Raw genomic sequence first — 21124 nt, forward strand, 5'->3', positions numbered from 1 at the left:
AATTCAATTTATATAATGGTCATTGCTTATTATGCAAAACTTTATGGAAGTGTCTCAAACCAGCCTTTAAAACTGCAGGTATAGTTTTCTCTCCTGGATATTTATAAGCAAATTGTGTTGGCATAAAGTTAATGAGACTGTCCTCTTTAAAGCATGAAAGACTTTGTTCCTCCTTGATTTTGTTTATACCATTTGACACAGATTTTTCACTCTGTTCATTGGAACTGAATTTAGCATCATTAATACGTATGGCCAGTCATCCTGTCAAAACAGCTCTGTGAACATCTTTGTACACGTTCAAAAATAGCAAAAACAAAGCCTGTCTGTCCCTCAGACTTGCCCACACTTACACTGGCACATCCCCCCAAGGATAGGGCTGACACAGAAAGCAGTATGTTGCAAGTCAACTGAAGGTGGGATTTGAGGTTTGCACTAACCCATTATAGGCTGCAAAGATGCAGTTACTGTCATGGAAAAAAACCCAGTATCATGAATTATCATTGTGTTTTCCTAGAAAATTAGTTTTTTAAATGGAACTTCATTCTTGTCACAGCAGGACTTCTCAGATCTACTAGCACCTTCAGGACAGGGTAGAAGTGATTTTATTTGTGGAGTCAAATTAATGCTTATAAGGAAAAAAAAGTCACCAAATTTTTTTTACCTGCTAAAATTAAGTCAGTTTGTGTAGAAGGAACAGATGCTGCACTGCAGCTCTGTGATAAGTAATGTTTGCAGCCTGTGCACTAAGTGGAATTTAATAGTTTTTCTTTCTGGGGCAGATTGCCTGTGCTCACTTAAGTAAACAGTCTTTGCTTTCTATTTGTGATGCAGCTGCACTTCTGACAGTGAGACGGGGGAAGATTTCAGGTACGGTATCGGGCGCGATTATCGGTCTTCCTACTAAATCGGTTGCAATAGAAGGAACCAGAGGCTTCAAAAATCTATGGTTAAGATTTTCAGAGTCAGAATTCTGAAAATCAATGAAACTTCAACGGCATTGATTGTCTTAGGATACAATTTTTGAAACCACCTATGCAAGTTATGAAAATAAGAGCTAGATTTCCATTATGAAAACATTATCTCCATTGCCGTTTGGAGAGTTTGAAAATCATGTCGTAACTTTCCTGTATGTCTTTGAAAATCCTTCTCTTGAAGCCTGAATCGGACTATTCCCTAATGCTACACTTTAAAAAATAGTATTTTCATTTACTAAAGCAAATTCTCCCCATTACCCTACAGTTTTAATATCCTGTCATAAGTTTATTTTCTCACCTAGCATTCTTCAGGCACACACAGACTGAGAAGTCTGGAGAGTAGCAGATTAGTCCATCTGTTGGCATGGGATCCTTGCATGGAAATTATTTGTATCTGATTAACATAGCTCAGCTTGGATTGTGGGAATATCTATCAAATCAACTAAGAACAAAGCTTTCTCACTGAGTTGTCATTCTAGTGTGGCATCTCCAGAATGGTAAACCTTGTACAAGTGACAATCCTGTCCCTGCTGGGGTCAGTGAGAACTTTGTTACTGAAAGCAGCAGAGGAAAAATGTGATTTTTTTCTTGACTTAGGCTAAACTGTGTGACTTCTACTGACCAGAGTATTTTCTCAGTTCTGTGATTCACCAGCTGTTCCCTTGCCTTTTCTTTAAATTTATCAGCGTCTTCTCTCCCATTTACCTTATTTCACAGACTTGTTACCTGGTTGTCAGACTGAGTCCTGCAAAACTTCTGCTGCCATCTATGTGTAGTATAAGAGAGAGTTTTATGTACCTAATGACTAAGCCCTTGTGGTAAAGGATACTTGGAAATCTCACAGTTCTGTCTGTATAAGAGAGACTGAAATTTCTGGGCCAAGTTAAAGATACATTAAGATACAAGAGAAATACGATCAGAATTAGACATTCACGTTTGAAACTGTTGTGAGAATGGACAGCAAAGGATGAGATAACATGCACCACAGTATGACTTATTAAAATAAGTAGGAAAGAATGTTAGACTGTATGAAGCAATTACCTACATTATCCTATGTTCTGCTAATCCTAGTTGGTTAAGTGCCATAAGACTATCTCAGGTGGTTTTGTTGCTCTGACATCCTGTAGAACACCTCTGGTGTTCTCAAAAGAGGGAGCATTTTGAGCCACTCTTGTGAGGTCTTGAGGATTTGCTCATAGATTTTGAAGGCATTCTACAAGGTTGTTTAGCACTTCTCAAAACAGAAGCTTTAACCATACCATTTTAGGTCAATATCACGCAGCACAGAATTTTAGTGTAAAGAGACTTTTATTTCTGTTATGCAGTCATTTTGCTGGATTTTTAATTATAGCATAGTGATAGTACTTTGTGATGTTATTTGCACTGTCTAAAAAAATTTCTTTTTTTAAAAAAAAACCATCTTGTATTTGTTTTCTGCAGCCCAGAGAAAGAATCTCCTGTTGACACGGAATTCAGGTACAACATTTTAAAAACTAATGGGAACCTTCAGAGGGCCTTTCCAACTTCAGCCATTCTGCGACTCTGTGTGAACATTGTTCAGAAGCCTCTGCACTTTATGAGTTATTCCTCCTTAGAAGACAAGCAGGATGTCTCTGTATGCAGCTACTGCAAGATTTAAAATAAAAACAAGGAAGTGACCCTTGCAATTTAATAATGGTAAAAAAAAAATATACTCCTGAATGCTCAGGACTGGCAATACCAGAATGCTCCAATACCATCAGGCTGAAAATAAGAGAAGCATATTTTTTGTGCATGCAGTGATAATACAGGACAGAACAGTACACATTTCTCTCATACCTGGAGAACACATGAATTTTTGTTGTTGACTTATATTAGAAATTAATGAATTGTGCAAAATAAGCAAAACAAAACTATAGTCAGCAATCCCAAAACACACAGGAAAGGCTTTGCAATGTATTATTTCCTCTACCAGTATAATCATAACTCCATTGCATTTTAAGTGCATCTGTTTCCTTTTTAAAATCACCACCATTTCAGACTTGGTATATTTATTAAGGTACTGAGATTCGTGTATGAATGTCCCTTAACTAGTTGAATTTTCAGTGATCTTGAAGGTGTACTGACCCTACTGGACTTAATAAAATAAAATGTGGAGATAGATTAAGAACTTTAAGCAAACAGTCTTCACAGAACCACAGAATCCCGGAATGGGTAAGATTGGAAGGGACCACAATCATCTGGTCCCACCTCCCTGCTCAAGCATGGTCATCCCAGAGCACGTGGCACTGGACTGCATCCAAATGGTTCTTGAATATCTCCAATGAGGGAGATTCCACAACCTCTCTGGGCAGCCTGTTCCAGTGCTTGGTCACCTGCACAGTAAAGAAGTGGATGTTGTTTCTTTTGACAATGTTGTTTCTGATTGATGAATTAATATGATTCATGATTAATGAACAGGCTTAATTCTATATTGGCCAAAGCTCATAATCTCCAGGGACCTTAGGGAAGGCTTTCTCTATTTATTGTAAGGCTGAATTTTTCTGTCTGCCTCTCTGTGATAATTAAGAGGCCGTGGCTAGTCTGTTGTGTTGCCAGAGGGGAAAAAATATACTGCATTGATGAAAACACGTAGTTGTTTATGCGCTCTGGGGGTAGGAAGCGGTTGCTTCCACTTGCAGAATAAATCCCTCGTAAGTCTTTACCTGCTAAGCCATTTATTTGCATTTGGTCCTTTAAGTGGGAAACCTTAGGTAGGTTCCAGGCAGACTTTCAGACCAAGTCTTGCACACTTCATTTCAGAATATTTTATTCTCTGGATTTTTTGCCACATGTCTCTCACAGTTGCAGCAACAGTTGTTTTTGATTGCCTCTTGCCTGTAAGCAGCACTGTAGACATGCTATAGATTTCACATGTGGTCAAGCACTTGCAAACTTTTTGCTTATGTCAAAATATGATCTGCTCTGATATGTCCTCGTAGTGTCAGTTTGCAGTTAGGATTAATTTGGAGGAACTCACTAAATTCTAAGTCCATAATCAATTTTGCCAAACTCATTGCTTGTTCCCAAGTTCCTTGCAATAATCAATTCTCTCTGATGTCCAGCAAGCAGAATATATTCCAATTATGAGTGGTATTCCCAGGCATTGTGCTGGTTCTCAGCATGGAGTACATCATACTGGGCAATGCCTGTATGTTCACTCAAACAAGTTGTAAAAGACTTTTTCTCAAAACTTGGCTACTATTTTTCAAAAACTAAATTAGAAGTAACTTTTTGATGGCATTGAGAATTAAGAGCTGCAAAGGCACAGTTTCAAGCAATGAAAAGGAGAGGAGGGGAATAAATCTTCATCTTGGAATGCTCAGAGCAATTTTTTCTCAATTATCGGTATGAAAATTTCACAGTAATTGAAAAAATGCTTCCCTCTTGAGGCAGAACTGAATGCTCTTTGCATTAGATTTTGCCACTGCAGGCTGTACTGCCTAGGGAATTTTTTCTGTCCTTTTTTTCTTGTGTTTTGTTATATCTGTTTCATTTTCCAGTAAAGAAAATTCGTAAAACACCATTAAATTCTAATGAACCATCAGAAATTTGGACTTGGAAGCATGTTAGCAGAGTAGTGGAATTGTGTGTCCTTCCAGGTCGTCAACGAAAATTGGATCATTGGATGCTATCATGACTTTCAAAACAAGCTTGGTAAAAGCCTGAAAAAACGAGCAGGGCAAGTGACCTTAACTGATAAAGAAAAATAAAGAGTATTTTGGCAGCTCATGGTTTCAACTGCTTTCAGGTCTGACTAGAAGGAGGCTGCTGTAATGGCTGTCTAGCAGACAAAGGCCACGTTTGAGTGAGAGATCCTATCTCCTTATTGGATTAGCTGATATAGCTAGAAAGGAAACAGATATGCTTTTAGGCGTATGATCCCCCCTTTTGGCCTTTTTCTGGAAAAATGGTGATATGCCAATGATTTTTCCAACAGTATCAGTTGCTCTAACAAAAGATGTTACCTTTCTCCCAGCTCTGTCTTACTGAGGTGCTTAGTGCACCACGGCCAACAAAAGCACTGCTGCTTCACTAGCAGGCAGACACTTTTATGTTTAAATAGCAATAATAATAACTCCTGTGAAATAATATGTGCATGGTGAGACCCTGTTGACTATATCTGGTAAGCTGTCCCTTTCTGATGATATATATATTTAGGGCAATTCCATGCAGGGAAATTTAGGAAATATTTTTTATCTGTGTTCTGTTTTCTTTCCTTTATAGGCATAGAAATATTTCACCCATTTACTTTGTTACTCTAGGTCTCTGATTAGAAGGGGGAAAATATATGTGTTTAGGGTGGAGGGAACTGTATTTGTGCACGTGTCAAGTTTGGGTCATTTTCAAACACTTTAAAAATATCTTTTTAGAATGTCCCCCCTGAAAAGTATTGCTTAACTAGTGATCTGCTGTCCATATTTTTTTTAATTAATTTATCCTAACAGCTGGGATTCAGTCTTTTGTAATTTCCCTCCTGCCATCCACACTGTTCAAGAGGCAGCTTTACTGAGCTAGCCTCTCCAAAACCCACTTCACAGCAGAGAAAGAGGGAACAAAGTGAAATTCAGTTGGGTGAACAATTTCAGTATTCTGTTGGAAAGTTAACATCTTATATATTTCTGTAATGGGAAAGCTATTGATTGACTAAAAGAAAAGAAATGAAAGCCAGCATTTTTGAAGAGTAATTACCAGTTTCTTCCTTTACAAGAAAATGGTTTCCAAAAACACCTACTGCACTGGTAAGCTGGGAACAACTTTTTGTTTGGTTGTTTTTGTCCAGGAAAAGAGGCTCAGTAGCTTATGCATCCCAGAAGCCTTGGTTGCTCAATGCCACAGTGGAAGAGAATATCACGTTTGAAAGCTCTTTTAACAAACAGAGGTAACAGGTTCCAGCCTTGTTATGTGTTTTACTCCTCTTTTCCTTAAATATAGAGGTTGTGTGGGTCAAGCATGGTCCCCATCTCCCTCTAGTAACAAACATACTGCACCTGCCTGAGTATGACAATCCCCCTTTGACCATGTTTTTCCTGAATGTCTCACTTGAACTTAAGTGTACAAATGTTTTTATTTCCAAGAACCATGTTTGTCTAGCATGCAGTATTCCCACACCTAATTGGCTAGTTTAACTCACCTAGGAGGACATTAGGTGTTTGGGAGTGGGAATGTTGTTTGTAAAGGATTAATGGGCTGCCTTTTTACTCAGTATAAATGCCCACCAAACATGCTAAATTATTTAGGAGTCAGTTGCTGATATTCCATCCCCCCCATCCTTAAAAGAAGTGGTTGACTATGTATTCACATCCTACACACATTTTTTTTTGTCATCCTTGGATATTGAAACAAGAAACAAAGGCCCTGAGCATGAAAAAAATTAAACGGTAAAGAATAGCAATATGCCTTGGAAGAAGTTGTGTTTGTGTTTCCAGGGTTTAACTATTTAACATTTTTAATTGGGAAGCTGACCTAAGATCCTTTTTCTTAGCTGAGATATTATTTACTTACCTGTGATTGAAAGAGATCCCATTAGAACAATTAGTGGGTAACAAATATGTTTTCCACCGTGTGATTTTTCCAGCTGGTTAATTTTTGTTCCTCTGCAGGTAGGAAATGTGCTTCTTTAGCAGTATCTGTGTGGATTTTGCATTGCCTTTTTTTGTTTCCGCAGGTACAAAGCAGTAATTGATGCTTGTTCCCTCCAGCCTGATATTGACATTCTCCCTCATGGAGACCAAACCCAGATTGGAGAGAGGGTCAGTAAACAGCTACAGGCTTCTATTTTTGTTTTAAATATATAGAGGGGGTTTTATTATTTTGTGGTGTTCTTAAAACCTTATGGGTTATTTGGCAACAAAGATAATCTTTTAGTTAAGTGTATGTTTGGGTCATTAGTCTGAAAGCTCATTGCTCAGTAAACATGGAAACACTGTCATTTATGTGAGGTGCAATGATTTAAATGTGGTGCTATCAGAACGTTTGACTATTCTGCAGCTGCTATTGCAGATATCCTGACTTTACAGGGCATTTTTTGGTTTCTTTAGGAGTAACATAAAAATAAGTAGTACGTAGATTTTTTAGAGCCCCTTCATTTACCAAAGGGCAGGTGTTTAATCAGCAGCAAATTAAGCTTTATCACATCAGGGAAGACTAAGGAGTGACAGGAAAGGAAACAGAAGTAACAAATTTGTAAATAATTTACTCTAGCATGTACTGGCACTGGCACAAACAAATAAAAGAACCCAACTACCACTCCGCCCCAACACAGAAACCACCCCCACACAGATAAATTAAGGACACATTTCCATGCTTAATCTCTGCACTGGCTACCATGTTAATTTTAAATGGAATAGTTCCAAACCAAGCTCATTGTGTAGCCAAACAAATGTTTTCGAGAGGGGAAGGAGAAGGTGGGATAGCATCTTTTGGCAGCAGTGCTGGCTTATGAGAGTTTAAGGTGGCTGTGAAACTACAGGTGGGTCACAGGAAATATAAATAACTTAAAGCAAGGTGGTAGCAGGGGACTGAAGGCCAAAAGAAGTACAATAGCAACCAGGAAATGTCCGTAATGTCCATGTCAGCATCGTCTGACCTCCCACCTAGCAGTTACTGATTATAGTATATAATGAAGCTGATTTAGCATTACAGCATATAGTAAACTGGAAAAAATAAGCCCAGGACACAGCCAGACTCACAAGGCTAACTTTTCAGCAGAAATGTAGTTCAGGCTGCCTGCAGAATATCTGTGTCACCTACAGCATTGTGTCACCACAGCCATTAAACATTTCGTGTCCCTCTGTATGGAGTACAGCCCCTTACGGAATGCTCTGGCTTCTCTAACAGTTTGTGTCCTGTATTCCCAGCTGGATTGCAGCCCCACGCTTCTGAAAAATTTCTCTGGGTTTCTTTACCCAGAGAGTCTGCTATGGGTACTCCAATCAGAATATGAATATTCAGTTGATGCTTTTTTAACTGTCTGATTGTTTTTCTCCTGCTTATCTCCAGGGTATTAATCTGTCTGGAGGGCAGCGCCAACGTATCAGCGTGGCAAGAGCACTTTACCAGCAGACAAATGTTGTGTTCCTGGTGAGTAGGTGCCCTTTTGTTTATGCTCCATGCAGAGGCACGAGATGCAAGCATTTAGAGTACTTCAGGGGTCACACACTGAACGCTGTGTTTCACTGAGCCAAGCCAAATGTGCACTGTTTATTTTATATCTGTTGTTAGCTAGCCTGCAGGTAAGAAGCATTTTGTAAACGCTGCAGACAGACAGATAGGTATTACAAATTGAAATGCTGATGCTTCCCCTCTCAGTATATTGAAAATTCTTTTTGACCCTTGTTTTTATCTTTGGAAATTTAATAATTTTAACTGCATTCATAAAATTCCCCAAGCTGTCTCAGGTCTAAAATTGATGTTGTCTTGTGTCTGGGGTGTTTCCTTTCTGCAACAAACTAAGCTGGTTTTCTTCCCTGAACTGCACGTTGTATATCCTGTCCCAGCTTCAACAGCCATGCTATGGAAAAAGGAGTGAGAGCAGGCTCTAACAGCTTCATAGGTGGGAAAACAGATGCATCCTACGTACTCACAAGTAGTGAGCTTGATGGCTTTCCAATTTAGGACTTCCTTCTCTAGCTCAGTTTTCTAAGGAGGTTTCAATCCAGCTGTTAAGACAGTGAGACGTGAGTCACGTGGGATTAGAAAAGCTGTGCACATTAGAGGTCATCCCTAAAAGTCTGGGAGGTTACTTAGACCTTTCCCTGTAATTAGGCTGACCACGATGTGCTTGCTTCATGTGTAGGGTATTTCCAGGCAATGATCAGAGTGTAGGAGAGTAGAGAGCCTATGTTAGGCAGGTGCTGCAAATCAGCAGATCCAGTGAGGTTGTAACTCCGTTTTGCCCCTTTTGTCCTTTTGTGAAGGACACTCAATAACCTCCTAATAGTAGCAGGTTCTCATATGGTTTGATAATTTAAAACCACCTACGAATAAACTTTTTTCCAGTTCCTAATATTTAAAGAAAATAATCAGGAATCCTTTATGTTATTTGCAAATTGTCAGTTCTTTTAAGGCTGATTTTGTGAACCAATGCACATGAAACTTCTCTCTCACAAGCATGAATGTAATATTTGTTAAACTTCTTGTGATAATTGCAGATGTGAGAAAAGGTCGTGTGATGATTCATTGCATATTTTTTTCTTAATTACCTTCATTCACTGTTACATTTATTTGTTAGTCTGTATCAGACTAGTCCTGTAGCATGAACTGAATCTTTTCAGGTCTCTTGTTATCAGTGTATCATTATAAGCATATATGTAGTGAGTGCTGCCTTAATGAGCAGCCTCACCTGACTTCACGGTGCAGTCTTGTGTTCTGTGAGCTGGCACTGCCAGTCTCCAGAGGTGCAGCATCACATTGGAGGTGGCTGTGCACAGACCCGGGGCTCAGAATGGTGTTTAGGGCTCTGCTAGATCGGAAGAGTGCAGCAGCAGAGCTGACAACACACGTCCTTGTGCAGTGAGCTCAGTGGACACACAGTTGCACATGCATTTTTGAGAGTAAATCGAGCATCACAGTTAGAAGTTACTGTGTTTCAAAAGCACTATTTAGGTGCTTTATGTTATGATGCTCTGATTTATTAAGATTTCAGCGGTCATATTTATCTTACGCTCGATTTCGGGTATATTTGAGTTTGTAGATGCATGAAAGCAACAATACTAAAGTGTCTAATACAGTCACGATGGAAATTGTTGCTAAATTTAAGGGAATAAAAATTTAAGGGGATTTTCTAAAGCACTCACCTCTTTCCTTATACCTCTCCCTAACTAACTGGTGGCAGTGATGTCACCCAGAAAGCAGAATTAATTAAAATTCAACCCTACTTTATCAACAAACCCTTGGAGAAAAAAACCCAAAATTTGATTTTCAAGAAAACCTGGGTTTAGTGTAATATATTATCATGAAATAATAATAGTAAGTAAATCCTATGGCCAGTATCACTATTGGAAGCAGAAATATCAAATCAAATCACAAAGTTTGTAATTCCATATAAATAGGATTAGGTAAACAAGTTCCTCAAAAGATGGTACAGATTAGTTTATGACTAAATGAATTGCCTATAATTCATTGATTCAATAAGGTAATCTGGGTCATAAATCAAACATCTGAAGTGAGGCATCAAAATGATCAATATTGCTCCTTTTTGTGATTTTTTTTTTTTTGTGATTCATTGTTAATAAATAATGTCAATAAATTATTGATTTATGAATTTAAAAAAAAAAATCTGGAGGCAATTATGTACAAAGGAAATGAAAATGTGTTAGTTGGCCCTGACCCTGGAGCAGTTATGCAATACCTGCCACAGACCCACACTGGGGCATTGTCTCGAGCCTGACAGATGCTGTGTGCTGCTGTAATGTGGGCCATGAACACATCTGGGGGCAGGACCAGGCCCCAGAAAGCCTTTACAAAGTCATGGCATTATCATGTGTCTGAGTGCTCACTGCAAAAAGACAGTTCAAGGTTTGCTGTTATGTAATTTAAAAAAACCATTCCTCGGCAGAATTTAGATCTTCTGAGGCTTCTTTTATATGTCTGTATTGATCTAATTAGTTTTACTGGTATTGAAATCTGTGAGTTTCCTTAAATCCCTGAAGCTGTGGCTCTAGAAGCTGACCCCTTATCTTGACGACAGGATGATCCATTTTCTGCCCTGGATATCCACCTGAGTGATCATCTCATGCAAGAAGGGATCCTGAAAATGCTGCGGGAAGACAAGCGGACCATTGTGCTGGTGACTCACAAGCTGCAGTACTTGCCCCATGCTGACTGGGTAAGAAAACTCTTCCCATTTTTTCTGAGGAGGCAAGAACATGGCACAAACATGTCTTGCTACGAATAATGCTTTAATAGTTAATGAGAAGATATACAATAAAGATCTTTTGCAAATTGGGCAATGAGTTAGGGGGTGCCATAATTTTGAGATTCCCACCTTAGAACACCTAAACAGGTTGGATTTTCAAAGAGCTGCTACTTAAAACGCTTGTGAAAGCAGGCTGCATTTAAAATAATATTGAATATCCAACACCCTATTGAAAAATTTTGCTCATTTTTTTTAATTTCAAAACAATGAAATGTTTGAGTAACACATTTGACTTTACCGGGATGTTACTAGGAATTTGTGCTGTCACAGAAGAAGGTGCATTTATGGATATTGAGGTACATGGAAATATAAGGAAAATATCAGTGTTTCCTTGTTGTTAGTACTAATATATAATGTATCAAGAACATCTTTACCCTTGTATATTGGTAAGATTTTAAGAAATATGTAATGTTTGATTGTTTTGTTAGGTTTCTTCGTTATATCCTGTAGTTTGCAGAAAAAAAAATGAAGGTTTGTAATTGGAAATGTCAAAGATGAAGAAGGAAGTTTGGTTTTTCAGATTGTTTTTTTTTATTTCATTGATACGCACTGGCCTTGCACTTAGTTCTCCTATGGTTATCCAGCTACAGCATCCCAGGTCTCCTTGCCCCTGGTGATTGATGACTGCAGTTATACCTCCTAGCAGGACTTCTCTCTGTTCTGCAGCTTGCACAGACTACAGCAGCAGTTTACTTGTCTCAAGAAATAATCGTATTTCAGCTGCTGCCTGTGCTTCATATTGGCTTGGTATAAAGTTGCAGAGAGACATTAATCTTGTTCTGACCATGTTTTTGGTGGGCAGCATTTGTCCTTTATGATGTCTGCTGTGACCTTGTCCCTCAGTTGTACACCTTTGAGTTCTCAACACAGGTCTGGTTTTCTGGTTAGTGTCTCTCAGGATACAGTAATTTTCTGCCTTCTTCCCCTCCCTCTGAAGTCAATTTTAACTTCTTGTTTTATATTGTTAAATATTTGCATTTTTAAAAAATATACTCAGTTATGGCCTTGTATCAGTATAATCATTTCAATTTTCTTTGCAAATGTCAGACCCATTTCTAGGTGTTGGTGTTCTGGGAAGTGTATGAAGCTTACTTCATTTTATTATCTTCTACATGTGTTTCAGTAATTTTATTATATATATTGTTCCAAGCAGCCTGTAAGACAGAAAGGATTTTTATTAACTTTATCATTTAAAGATAAAGATATTATCAGATAGTTCAGGTTTTATTCCTAAGTACAGGTGTCATTAAGCCTTAGCCAATGGACTGAAGAGAGAATATTTGTTCTATTAAGGAATTTTAAATAAAAGTATTGTTTGAAGTATATGTGATGGCCTCCTAAATCTTTGTAGCAAAACCCTCAGAAGAATTCAAGGTCCAATCCAATTGTAGGTTTCCTGAATGCACTTACCACAAAAAAAATCCTCGTTTGCTCCATTTTTACCTTTGCTCTGGTGTAAATTCTTAGCAATAAGCAGAAAAGATTATTTCCCCACACCCTACCCATGGAAATTTCTGAGCTTCCAGGGAGAGAGAAAAACAACTACTGCATTAACTATTTTTTTAATGATGTCATGTGGGTTTGCAATCTGCACGCCTCATTTTCCAATTCTCCTTGTCAGATCTAAAGTGAAGGTAGTTACACTATGAATATAATGTAATTACACTGATGCAAACCCGGAAACCATTCTCTTCAGACTTTGTCTTGCATATATAATTCCTTTCAAACTGTGTTGACTATTTATGCTTTTAAAGCTTTACGGATTCAAATTCCCTAGCTCTTCCTTATCAGTCCTTGGTATCAAACAGAGGGAGCCAGCATGCTCATGTCTAATTGCCTGAATGAGGTCAAAACATACTGCACACAGTGTGCTCCTAAAAGCTTTTTTCCTTTTAGGAGGTAGGAGAACTCTAAAATCTTATCTTGCTAATGACTTGTATTTAGGAAGAGTAATATGCCCCCCTGTCTGCTGACAGAGATCCCATTCTTCTTTCTTAAAAGCAGCCTTCTTTTCTGAAAATGAGAGTTCTGGTTTTTTGCAGCACCTTCAGCGAAGGGTAGAGTCAAGAGATAATGTCACTGTCCTTTTAGAAGACAGATTCGTTTGCAAAAATATTATTTATTTAAGAAAAGAAAAAATCCTGTCAAGGCACAGCAACATAACTTTAAAATAAATAGGCATAACCGGCCATTTATCTCACCACTTGTGTTTCTAACTTTTTAGATAATTGCAATGAAAGATGGTTACATCCAGAGAGAAGGAACACTCAAGGACATTCAGAAATCAGAGACTGAGCTTTTTGAACACTGGAAGACATTAATGAATCGACAAGACCAAGAGCTGGAAAAGGTTTTTGATGGGAAGGGCAATCAATATATACAAGAAAATGTGTCTTTTTTTTTTTTTTATTTTGCTTAAGTTGAAAGCTTTAGCAAGGTTGACATGCTGTGTGTGGTATCTAACTTAATATGAATGTCCTATTAGTATTAGCATTATTATTTATCTATTAAGATAAATTCCTTCACCTGGACACCTCATACTTCCTTGATTCTGTTCTAATCCATTTTTGATAGGGAACCCTATCAAAATATTCTTGTTTAAGGAATATTAAATATGACCATTTTAGGAAAAGCATTGCTAATACTGGCAATTGTTTTTATATGCCTGAATTTACTCATTGCACTGGGTAGAAGCTTTTCAGATGTGCCTATATCATGATGTTTTGCCTTTCATCCTATAACACAGGAAGAATGAGATATTAATCTTGGTTCTTATTAAGTCAGGAATAATTGTCAAAGTTAAGATTCCAAAGGAGTTGGGACTGACAACCTGAAATTAATGTTAGCTATTTAATTTATGTCCTTCGGTTTTACACAGATGTAGCAAATCCTTCACATATGGTTGCCTGCTGTGAGATTTTCACTTGTATTTTTTTACTGAATGGAAACAATTTTATCACAGCTAGTAATTTTTTTTTTTCTCTAGTTGAAAATACATGAACTGTCTCTTTTTTAGGAAACCACTGTTGAGGAAAACCCTGTTTTGGAAAGAACAAATCTCCGGAGGACTATGTATTCCCGTGAAGCACTGCTGAAAGATGATGAAGAGGATGAAGGTAAAGGGCACCCTTTGAACCCATGGATAGTACATTACTGTTTCACAGTTAAATTATATTAGAATGAATTAACATCATTCAAACTGGCAGGAGAACAAATCATTTTCCATGTGGGTCATGATTTGTAAGAGTGATGTTTCCATTGCTTTTACCTCTGGACTACAGTGATTGCAGGCATTCACAAGTCATAGCTTCCTCCAAACTTCTAAGGTTTTTTCTTATATGTGAATGTGATTTAATAATGGACAAAGAATAATATTAAAGTCACTACTTTCAAATTGCAAAAATATAATTCAAGAAATTGATCACCAAGTACTGAGGTTTTTTTGTAGCTTCTTAGCATGCATTACTACAAACTTTAGCAGGTTAAAACATGCATGCCTGAGCAGGTACTTTCACCTTAAAGCCACTCTTTATCCTGTATTGTAAGACCTGGTTTGTAGCTGCCACTTGCCACTTGCCACTTCTGATGAAAAGTGTGGCTGTGCTTTTTTCTTGCACGTTGCAGAAGAAGTAACAGAAAGTGATGATGAAGACAACTTGTCTTCTGTGCTGCACCAGAGAGCAAAGATGCCCTGGAGAGCCTGTGGCAAGTACCTCAGTGCAGCAGGAATCCTCCTCCTGCCGCTGCTGGTCCTGTCCCAGCTGCTGAAGCACACGGTGATGGTGGCCATCGACTACTGCCTGGCACTCTGGACCGAGGCTGTCATCACTAACAAGCTGGAACCAGAGATGAAAAACTGCTCTGTCTGCACGGTATGCAATGCCTTGTTCACCTTTCTCTTTTGATCTAACTGTTGGAGTTCTCCCACGGTCAACCTCCTCTCCAGGAGTTGTGTGTGGTGCACTATATTTCTAGTAAAAGAGCCGCTCCAGAGTATTTTGAAGCTCAATACATTTTTGGGTACACAGTGCAGTCAAACTAACAGTTAAGTTTGGTGTGTTGTTCTCATTCTGCTAGATTTGTTGTATTTTTATCACGTAGCTGATACACCTAAACCCTGGTCTCTAAAGTAATTTTGATATCATAGGTCTTTTTTATTTTTCCTGTCGTGTTGCATTCTCACTGCAAGCAGGGCTTTTTGTAGTATTCTGTGATTTTAATTTTCTGATTAATCTCTTATTTTCATGCAAACACTTCACTCTCCAAAGTATAAAAAATTGTGAGTTAAGATGAGTAAAAATCATGGACAGTTTAATTTAGGGAGGAAAAAAGAATTTACTCCTTATGTTTTTTTGTCTTGTGCTTGTGTGTTTACAATAAATTTTAAACATAATTTAAAGTGAATAATTATGTTTCTCTTTGCTTCTTAGGATTTCGACCATTCTCCATATTCTAAAGTTTTCAGCATTCTCTGCTGCCTTGGCATCGTATTATGTCTTGTCACATCAATAGCAGTGGAGTGGACTGGTTTGAAAGTCACCAAAAAGCTACACTCTGCTTTACTAAATAAAATTATTTTGGCTCCAATGAGGTATTTTTCTGATTGTTATACAAATTGTGTTGTAGTGATTTTGTCTTCTTTACTTCAAGACAGTCTTCTAAGTACAGGTTTTATTCAGAAGTAACTGTGCATCACGTTTTCTTAACATGTCATTGAAAATCACCAGGTATCAAATTCCTGAGTAGTTGTTGAAAATGGTACCCAGGCTGCTTGAGTTCCTGGATACAGAGACAAATACCTCTCCTGCCTGACTGTGACTTCAGAGATTTACTTCCTTGAATGTTTAATTTCTCTTGGCTGTTTTAATTAGGGAGAAAACACAATTATTGATCAATATGTTGTACAGTAAATTCATAACCTGCATTATCATCTTAATCACTGGAAATATTTACTGTCAGGCAGCAACTGTGCAAGTCAATGAAAGGTAATGAGTTTAGACAAGTGTCATTACCAGCATCATTAGAGGACACTGGGATGCACAGATAACAGTGAAGGCCTTTGTTGCCTCCAGAAGCTTTCTTTCCTGTGCATGACAGGAAAGTTGCAGCTTGTTTCAAACGTGCAGCTCTTACTGGACATTAGGAAAAATACCATCTTATTTCTATGCTAACTGTATTTGACCCAGAAATCACAGAGAAATAACATACATGGAAAACCTCACTTTATTTTTTTCCCCCTAGAATAGAATTAGACTTCAAGTTCAGCATGAGTTATGGAACAGTAAAAAATTACAGAGCAATAATGTAATTTGCATTTTGCATATCCAAATGCCTTTTAATATATTATTCCAACAGTTGTTCTTAGTTATGCATTTCCATTCCCATAAAAATGCAAGGCCCTCCAGTTTAACTTGTTTTGCATTTTTCATGAATTGAAGGAGCCTCAAATCAAAATCTGAAAGGATTTTTTCAAGTGTAATCATATGATGTGCATACCTTAGGCAGTAGAGGGAGCTGAGGGTGTGCTTGCAGTTGTAGGTTTCTTGTAGGTTCTAGGTAGTTGGGTTGATGCTTGTGGTTGTATATTCCAGACTGCTATTCTATAGGAAAGCCATGGTTACTGGGAAAAATAAGGAATTTTACTGTGACTGTCAATCTATTTGCTTGTTTCTGTGATATAGTACCAAGCTTAAGTAAGACAAAAAAGTAAACTAAACCAGTTCTAATATCAGTATTGCAATCTTTGCTGTTCCTTGTTGCAATTTAGGTTTTTTGAAACAACACCTCTGGGAAGTATATTGAACAGGTTTTCAGCTGACTGCAATACCATTGACCAGGTACTGAATAAATATATTCAAGCTCCCAAGTTATCCTGTCTTTCTCAATCTGAAAGACTGGATTTTCATTTATTATAAACTTAATTAGATAAAGCTCACTGATTAACTATATTTTTCACTATATCAATTTGCATCATGATTTTCTCAGTTCTGAATGAGTTCCTCGTCTTAAATTCACATTGAAAAACCATTTATTTTATTAAGATGCCCTGTATGGAAAGGGGAAGCAAAATTAGATTCATAGTGATATCCCCAAATTAAAGAGTATCTACTTTTTTTGAAAGTGGATAAACACATTCATTTCACAATATGAGCAAATGACATGAGAAAAAGGCAAATGTTATTGCCTAAAATAGAAATTATTGAAATTCACATTATCATTATTTACTCCAGACTGCACCGCCAGTTCATAGGATTGATGCAGCTGCTAAAATCATCTCTTGCATCCATCTGTAATTGTCTGACATGAGGATTGTGCTCCACAATACAGACATGTGGAGCAGCCCCACAGAAATCCCTTCAGATGTTCCCAAAACCCAGCAGTAAATTCAAGAACAGACCTGTATGCTTAGTGCTTCAAATCCTCAAAAATTTTATTTCTTGTGCAAGTGGGAGAGAGGAAAATGAAATAATGATGGTTTAAACTTGGTGTGTTATGGAAGTTTCTGTGCGGTTTTTCTTCTTTATCCAGCACATTCCAGCTACCCTGGAGTGCTTGAGTCGTTCCACTCTGCTGTGTGTATCTGCCCTTGCTGTCATCTCGTACGTCACACCCATGTTCCTCATTGCCCTGGTTCCCCTTGCAATCATGTGCTACTTCATCCAGAAGTACTTCCGAGTCGCCTCACGGTAAGAACATAAACCAGTATAATTCTGGCAATAGAAACATCTGCAGTGCATGAGTAGTGCACTGCAGAATTACAGTGCAGAGAAACTTCATTATTAAATCCGGTCGTGTCAAAGCCATGTTCCTGTCTGAAAGTGGGACAAATCCACTGTAGTGTCATTTTACAAGTGTCTTTGTTGGCAGCTCTTCAAGAGCTCGAGCTCTCCCAGAACTTCTGGGAGGCATGAGCGGAGTGCATGATCTAAGTTTTTTGGAGTTCGCAGGAGACAAAAACCCAGCTGGATTCTGTTGTCCCCAAGGGCTGCAATCTGGGCAGCCCAAGAAAATGTGGTAACAGAACTGGGAAACTGCTGTCTACCTGTCCAGGTGGAAGTGGAAATCTGTAAAGCCAGGGAGAGGCTGCAGAATGCAGTATAACCATGGTGGTACAGCTGACCATTAAGAATCCAACATGCACGAGCAGCCTCTCCTGTTCTGAGTGCCTTGTAGTTTTTAACAAGATGAAAAATTATAACCATATCTGTGACTTTTCTCCTTCTAAGGTCAAACAGCTTTCCCCTTGTGACACTCAAGAAATGTTTGCAGCAATGCAAAAATATGCATATTCCTTTATGTATGCACAGATTGAGAGGGAGTCTGCAACCAATTTACTTCCTGCTGGAAGAAATTGAGACTAAATAGAATTTCACCCTACATGTGCTTTTACTGATATGATGACTAAATATGAAATGGAGAAGTGCAACCTAATGTGCTCTCATTTACTCTGTTGAGTGTTTGAGTTATGCTGTTAGCTCAGTGAGGAGTTATGCTGTGATCTAGGGATGCATTTTGCCTTCTGCTTAACTCAAGCTCTTATTTGCAGAATCCCATCAAATTTATATTCAGCATAGAGCCAGAATGGTGTTTAAATCAATAAACAATGGAATATAACAAACAGGAATATAGGAGAAAGGAAGGAAGGCAGTGAAGGGAAAAGGGCCATTCATAACTCCAGCTAGTTCAATGTTAAAAGAAAAATCCTCCTGGGGATTTCGTTCCCTTCTTGGGGACATGTGACACTACTTTGCAATTTATCTAAACTTTATGTTTATGATTATTGTGATGATGTTCCTTTTCACTCCCTGGGCCTGGTTTAAGAGAATAACTGCACAATAAAACCAGCTTTTTACGAAATTCTTTTCATAACCTTCTCCAGAGACCTGCAGCAGCTGGATGACAGCACTCAGCTACCATTGCTCTCCCATTTTTCAGAGACTGTTGAAGGTCTTACCACCATCCGAGCCTTCAGGTATAGTTTTTTAAGAAACATACACAACCTCACTTTTGAATATTTATCTCTGATGCTGTTCTGCAGTTGTGCAGTTATAAGTAATTGTTACTGGGATCACCTGGAAAATCCAGAGTCTCCAAAACATGGGTAAGGGCTACACTAAAGCATTGAAGAACTTTAAGTATTTTGCATTTGAAGGGGTTACTGTAGAAAAACAAGTTAGTATGTGTCATTTGCCCTGTGGCTACTGTCCAGACACTTGTCTGGAAAAAAGTCTGAAAAAAAGTCTGAAAAAAGACTTCTGATCAAATGTGATTTAAGTAGCTAAATTAGCTTGCAATTACCACAGCATGTGCTGTGGCAGAGTATGGGCTTGGACAATTTCCATGACATAACTAATATGCACCAACTTATTATGCCAGAGCAATCTGTGTATGAGTTGATGTCCTGGTAAGATAAACTGTGCATGTGCTTGACTTCAGAGGATACAGTAGCACCTCACATTATTTTACAGGTTGCTAGCTGAAAATGTGTGTGTTTATACTGATTTCGTATATACAAAAACTGGAGACAAAGTGTTTCTTTGCCTCCTTTGGTTCATTTTCCATCCACATAAGCTCAGAGGAGAGCAGCCCAGGAATACCTCATAATGTGCCTGGGTTGTGTATCTGTGTTACAAAACTGGAAGTCATGCTGATACTTCAGAGGTACCAATAAAACTGCTGCTGAGCTTACCAGATGCTTTCCCTGCACTAGTGCTATTCTTGTCTTCTCCCAGTTGACTCAAACGCAGTCAACTGTTTTCTGCACCCATCTCATCTAGATAATGTCTCTGTGTTTTTGCAGTTAATTATTACTGTTACCCTTCTATCTTTGAAACAGTAGTGCTTATTTCTCCTAACCTGTAATTTTAATTTTATAATAAAAGTAATGCACAGTTAACTTCTTGTTAAACTGTTTTAAATAGGACATAAATAACTCAATGAAAGAACAACCAATTTAAGATTGACTGAAGGTAGCTTCCCTGAGAGTGGTAAAAAAGCTTAGTGTTTTCCATTATTAATTACTGTTATTGAATATTTAATCCATTAAGTGCCAACAGTGTCCTTAAGTTTGCAGTTATGTCTATGTTAAGTTTTCAGGAAAATCAGTTTCCTGAAATTGATTGTTGCTTTTCTCATTTATCCATATATTCTTCTACTTGATCAAGAGAATCTTTAGAGTATTATGGCTGTATATTTCCTGTTGTTGATACAGAAAATAATATTTATTGCCATCTAGCTAATATTTTCAGTCTTTCAGAACATACCCTCTTGACTCTTCCTGTCACTTTGGAATTAATTCCTCTGTCAAAGAATTGTGTTTGGTGCCTCCTTTTTCTTAAATCTTGCAGTAACTGATGTGTCTCTGACCCAGCCAGCCATGTGCCTTCAGTAAGTTTTGTATTCCATCTGCCTGCCAGCCTCCTGCATCAGCTGGTAACCCAGCTATTTTAGGACTGTGTAGCTTTTCAGCTGCCTAACATATTAGCAGGAGTGGAGTTTAGACTTGCTAGCGTGAGCATACCTAAAAATAACACTAATTCAGGAATCTAGTCATTCTGTTACGAGGTGCCAGTTGTTCCCAAAGTGTCCTTACCCCTGGTAACTCTCTATCTTGGATTTAGTCAAAATGCATAAGGAAAGAAATATAAAAAAAGTCCAGAGGGAGATCAGAAGGACAGCTACTGCTGCACCTACAAATGCACCTTCAGCAGATGCCCTGGCCTGATTTAGTTTGCTGTCTGACACTTCAGATCGTGTTGGTGCTAAATAAGCAATAAAATTTAAATGTGAAGGCTTCTGCAAAGACTAGTCTGTTTTCTGAGAGGCCTGGTAATCTGGGGACAGTTTCTGAAGAGAAATTCTGGTATCTCTGCAGTGCTCCAGCAACAGTGGTAACTTTGTTGGGATCCTCATTCCACATGCGTGTGCATGACTGACTCATGATGTGTAGCTAACATCTTCTGAGGGTATCTGTATCATGTAGTTCATGGTATTAACATATGAAAGTTAAGTGTGACTGAATTGGTTCCAGAAGCAGCACAGCCACTTCTGCATGGTAGGGCACTGAGGGTAATGAGCCCTGAGGAGAGACAAGGCTTTAGCAGCTCTGACATGGTGACACAAATGCCTGCTTTCAGGAACAGCCATTCTAGGCTGTGCAAACACACCGACATGCTCGGAGCCAGCCCAGATCCTGGGCTGCATCCAAAGCAGC

General features: G+C 38.3%; 1 protein-coding gene across 1 annotated transcript in view; it reads left to right on the forward strand.

Annotated features, from left to right (window-relative positions):
* The window catches only part of ABCC8 (ATP binding cassette subfamily C member 8), a 79906-nt gene that overhangs the window by 45164 nt on the left and 13618 nt on the right, over positions 1-21124 (forward strand). Inside the window, exons 17-29 of the mRNA XM_029961029.1 lie at positions 832-867; positions 2415-2450; positions 5776-5874; positions 6661-6745; positions 7995-8075; positions 10684-10821; positions 13136-13261; positions 13928-14027; positions 14536-14783; positions 15342-15502; positions 16679-16748; positions 17440-17597; positions 18791-18883. Of these exons, the coding sequence (XP_029816889.1) occupies positions 832-867; positions 2415-2450; positions 5776-5874; positions 6661-6745; positions 7995-8075; positions 10684-10821; positions 13136-13261; positions 13928-14027; positions 14536-14783; positions 15342-15502; positions 16679-16748; positions 17440-17597; positions 18791-18883 (1431 nt within the window). The remainder of the gene's footprint in view (positions 1-831; positions 868-2414; positions 2451-5775; positions 5875-6660; positions 6746-7994; positions 8076-10683; positions 10822-13135; positions 13262-13927; positions 14028-14535; positions 14784-15341; positions 15503-16678; positions 16749-17439; positions 17598-18790; positions 18884-21124) is intronic.

This window comes from Manacus vitellinus, unplaced genomic scaffold, assembly GCF_001715985.3.
Source record: "Manacus vitellinus isolate BGI_N305 unplaced genomic scaffold, ASM171598v3 scaffold_30_pilon, whole genome shotgun sequence".
Lineage (NCBI taxonomy): Eukaryota > Metazoa > Chordata > Aves > Passeriformes > Pipridae > Manacus > Manacus vitellinus.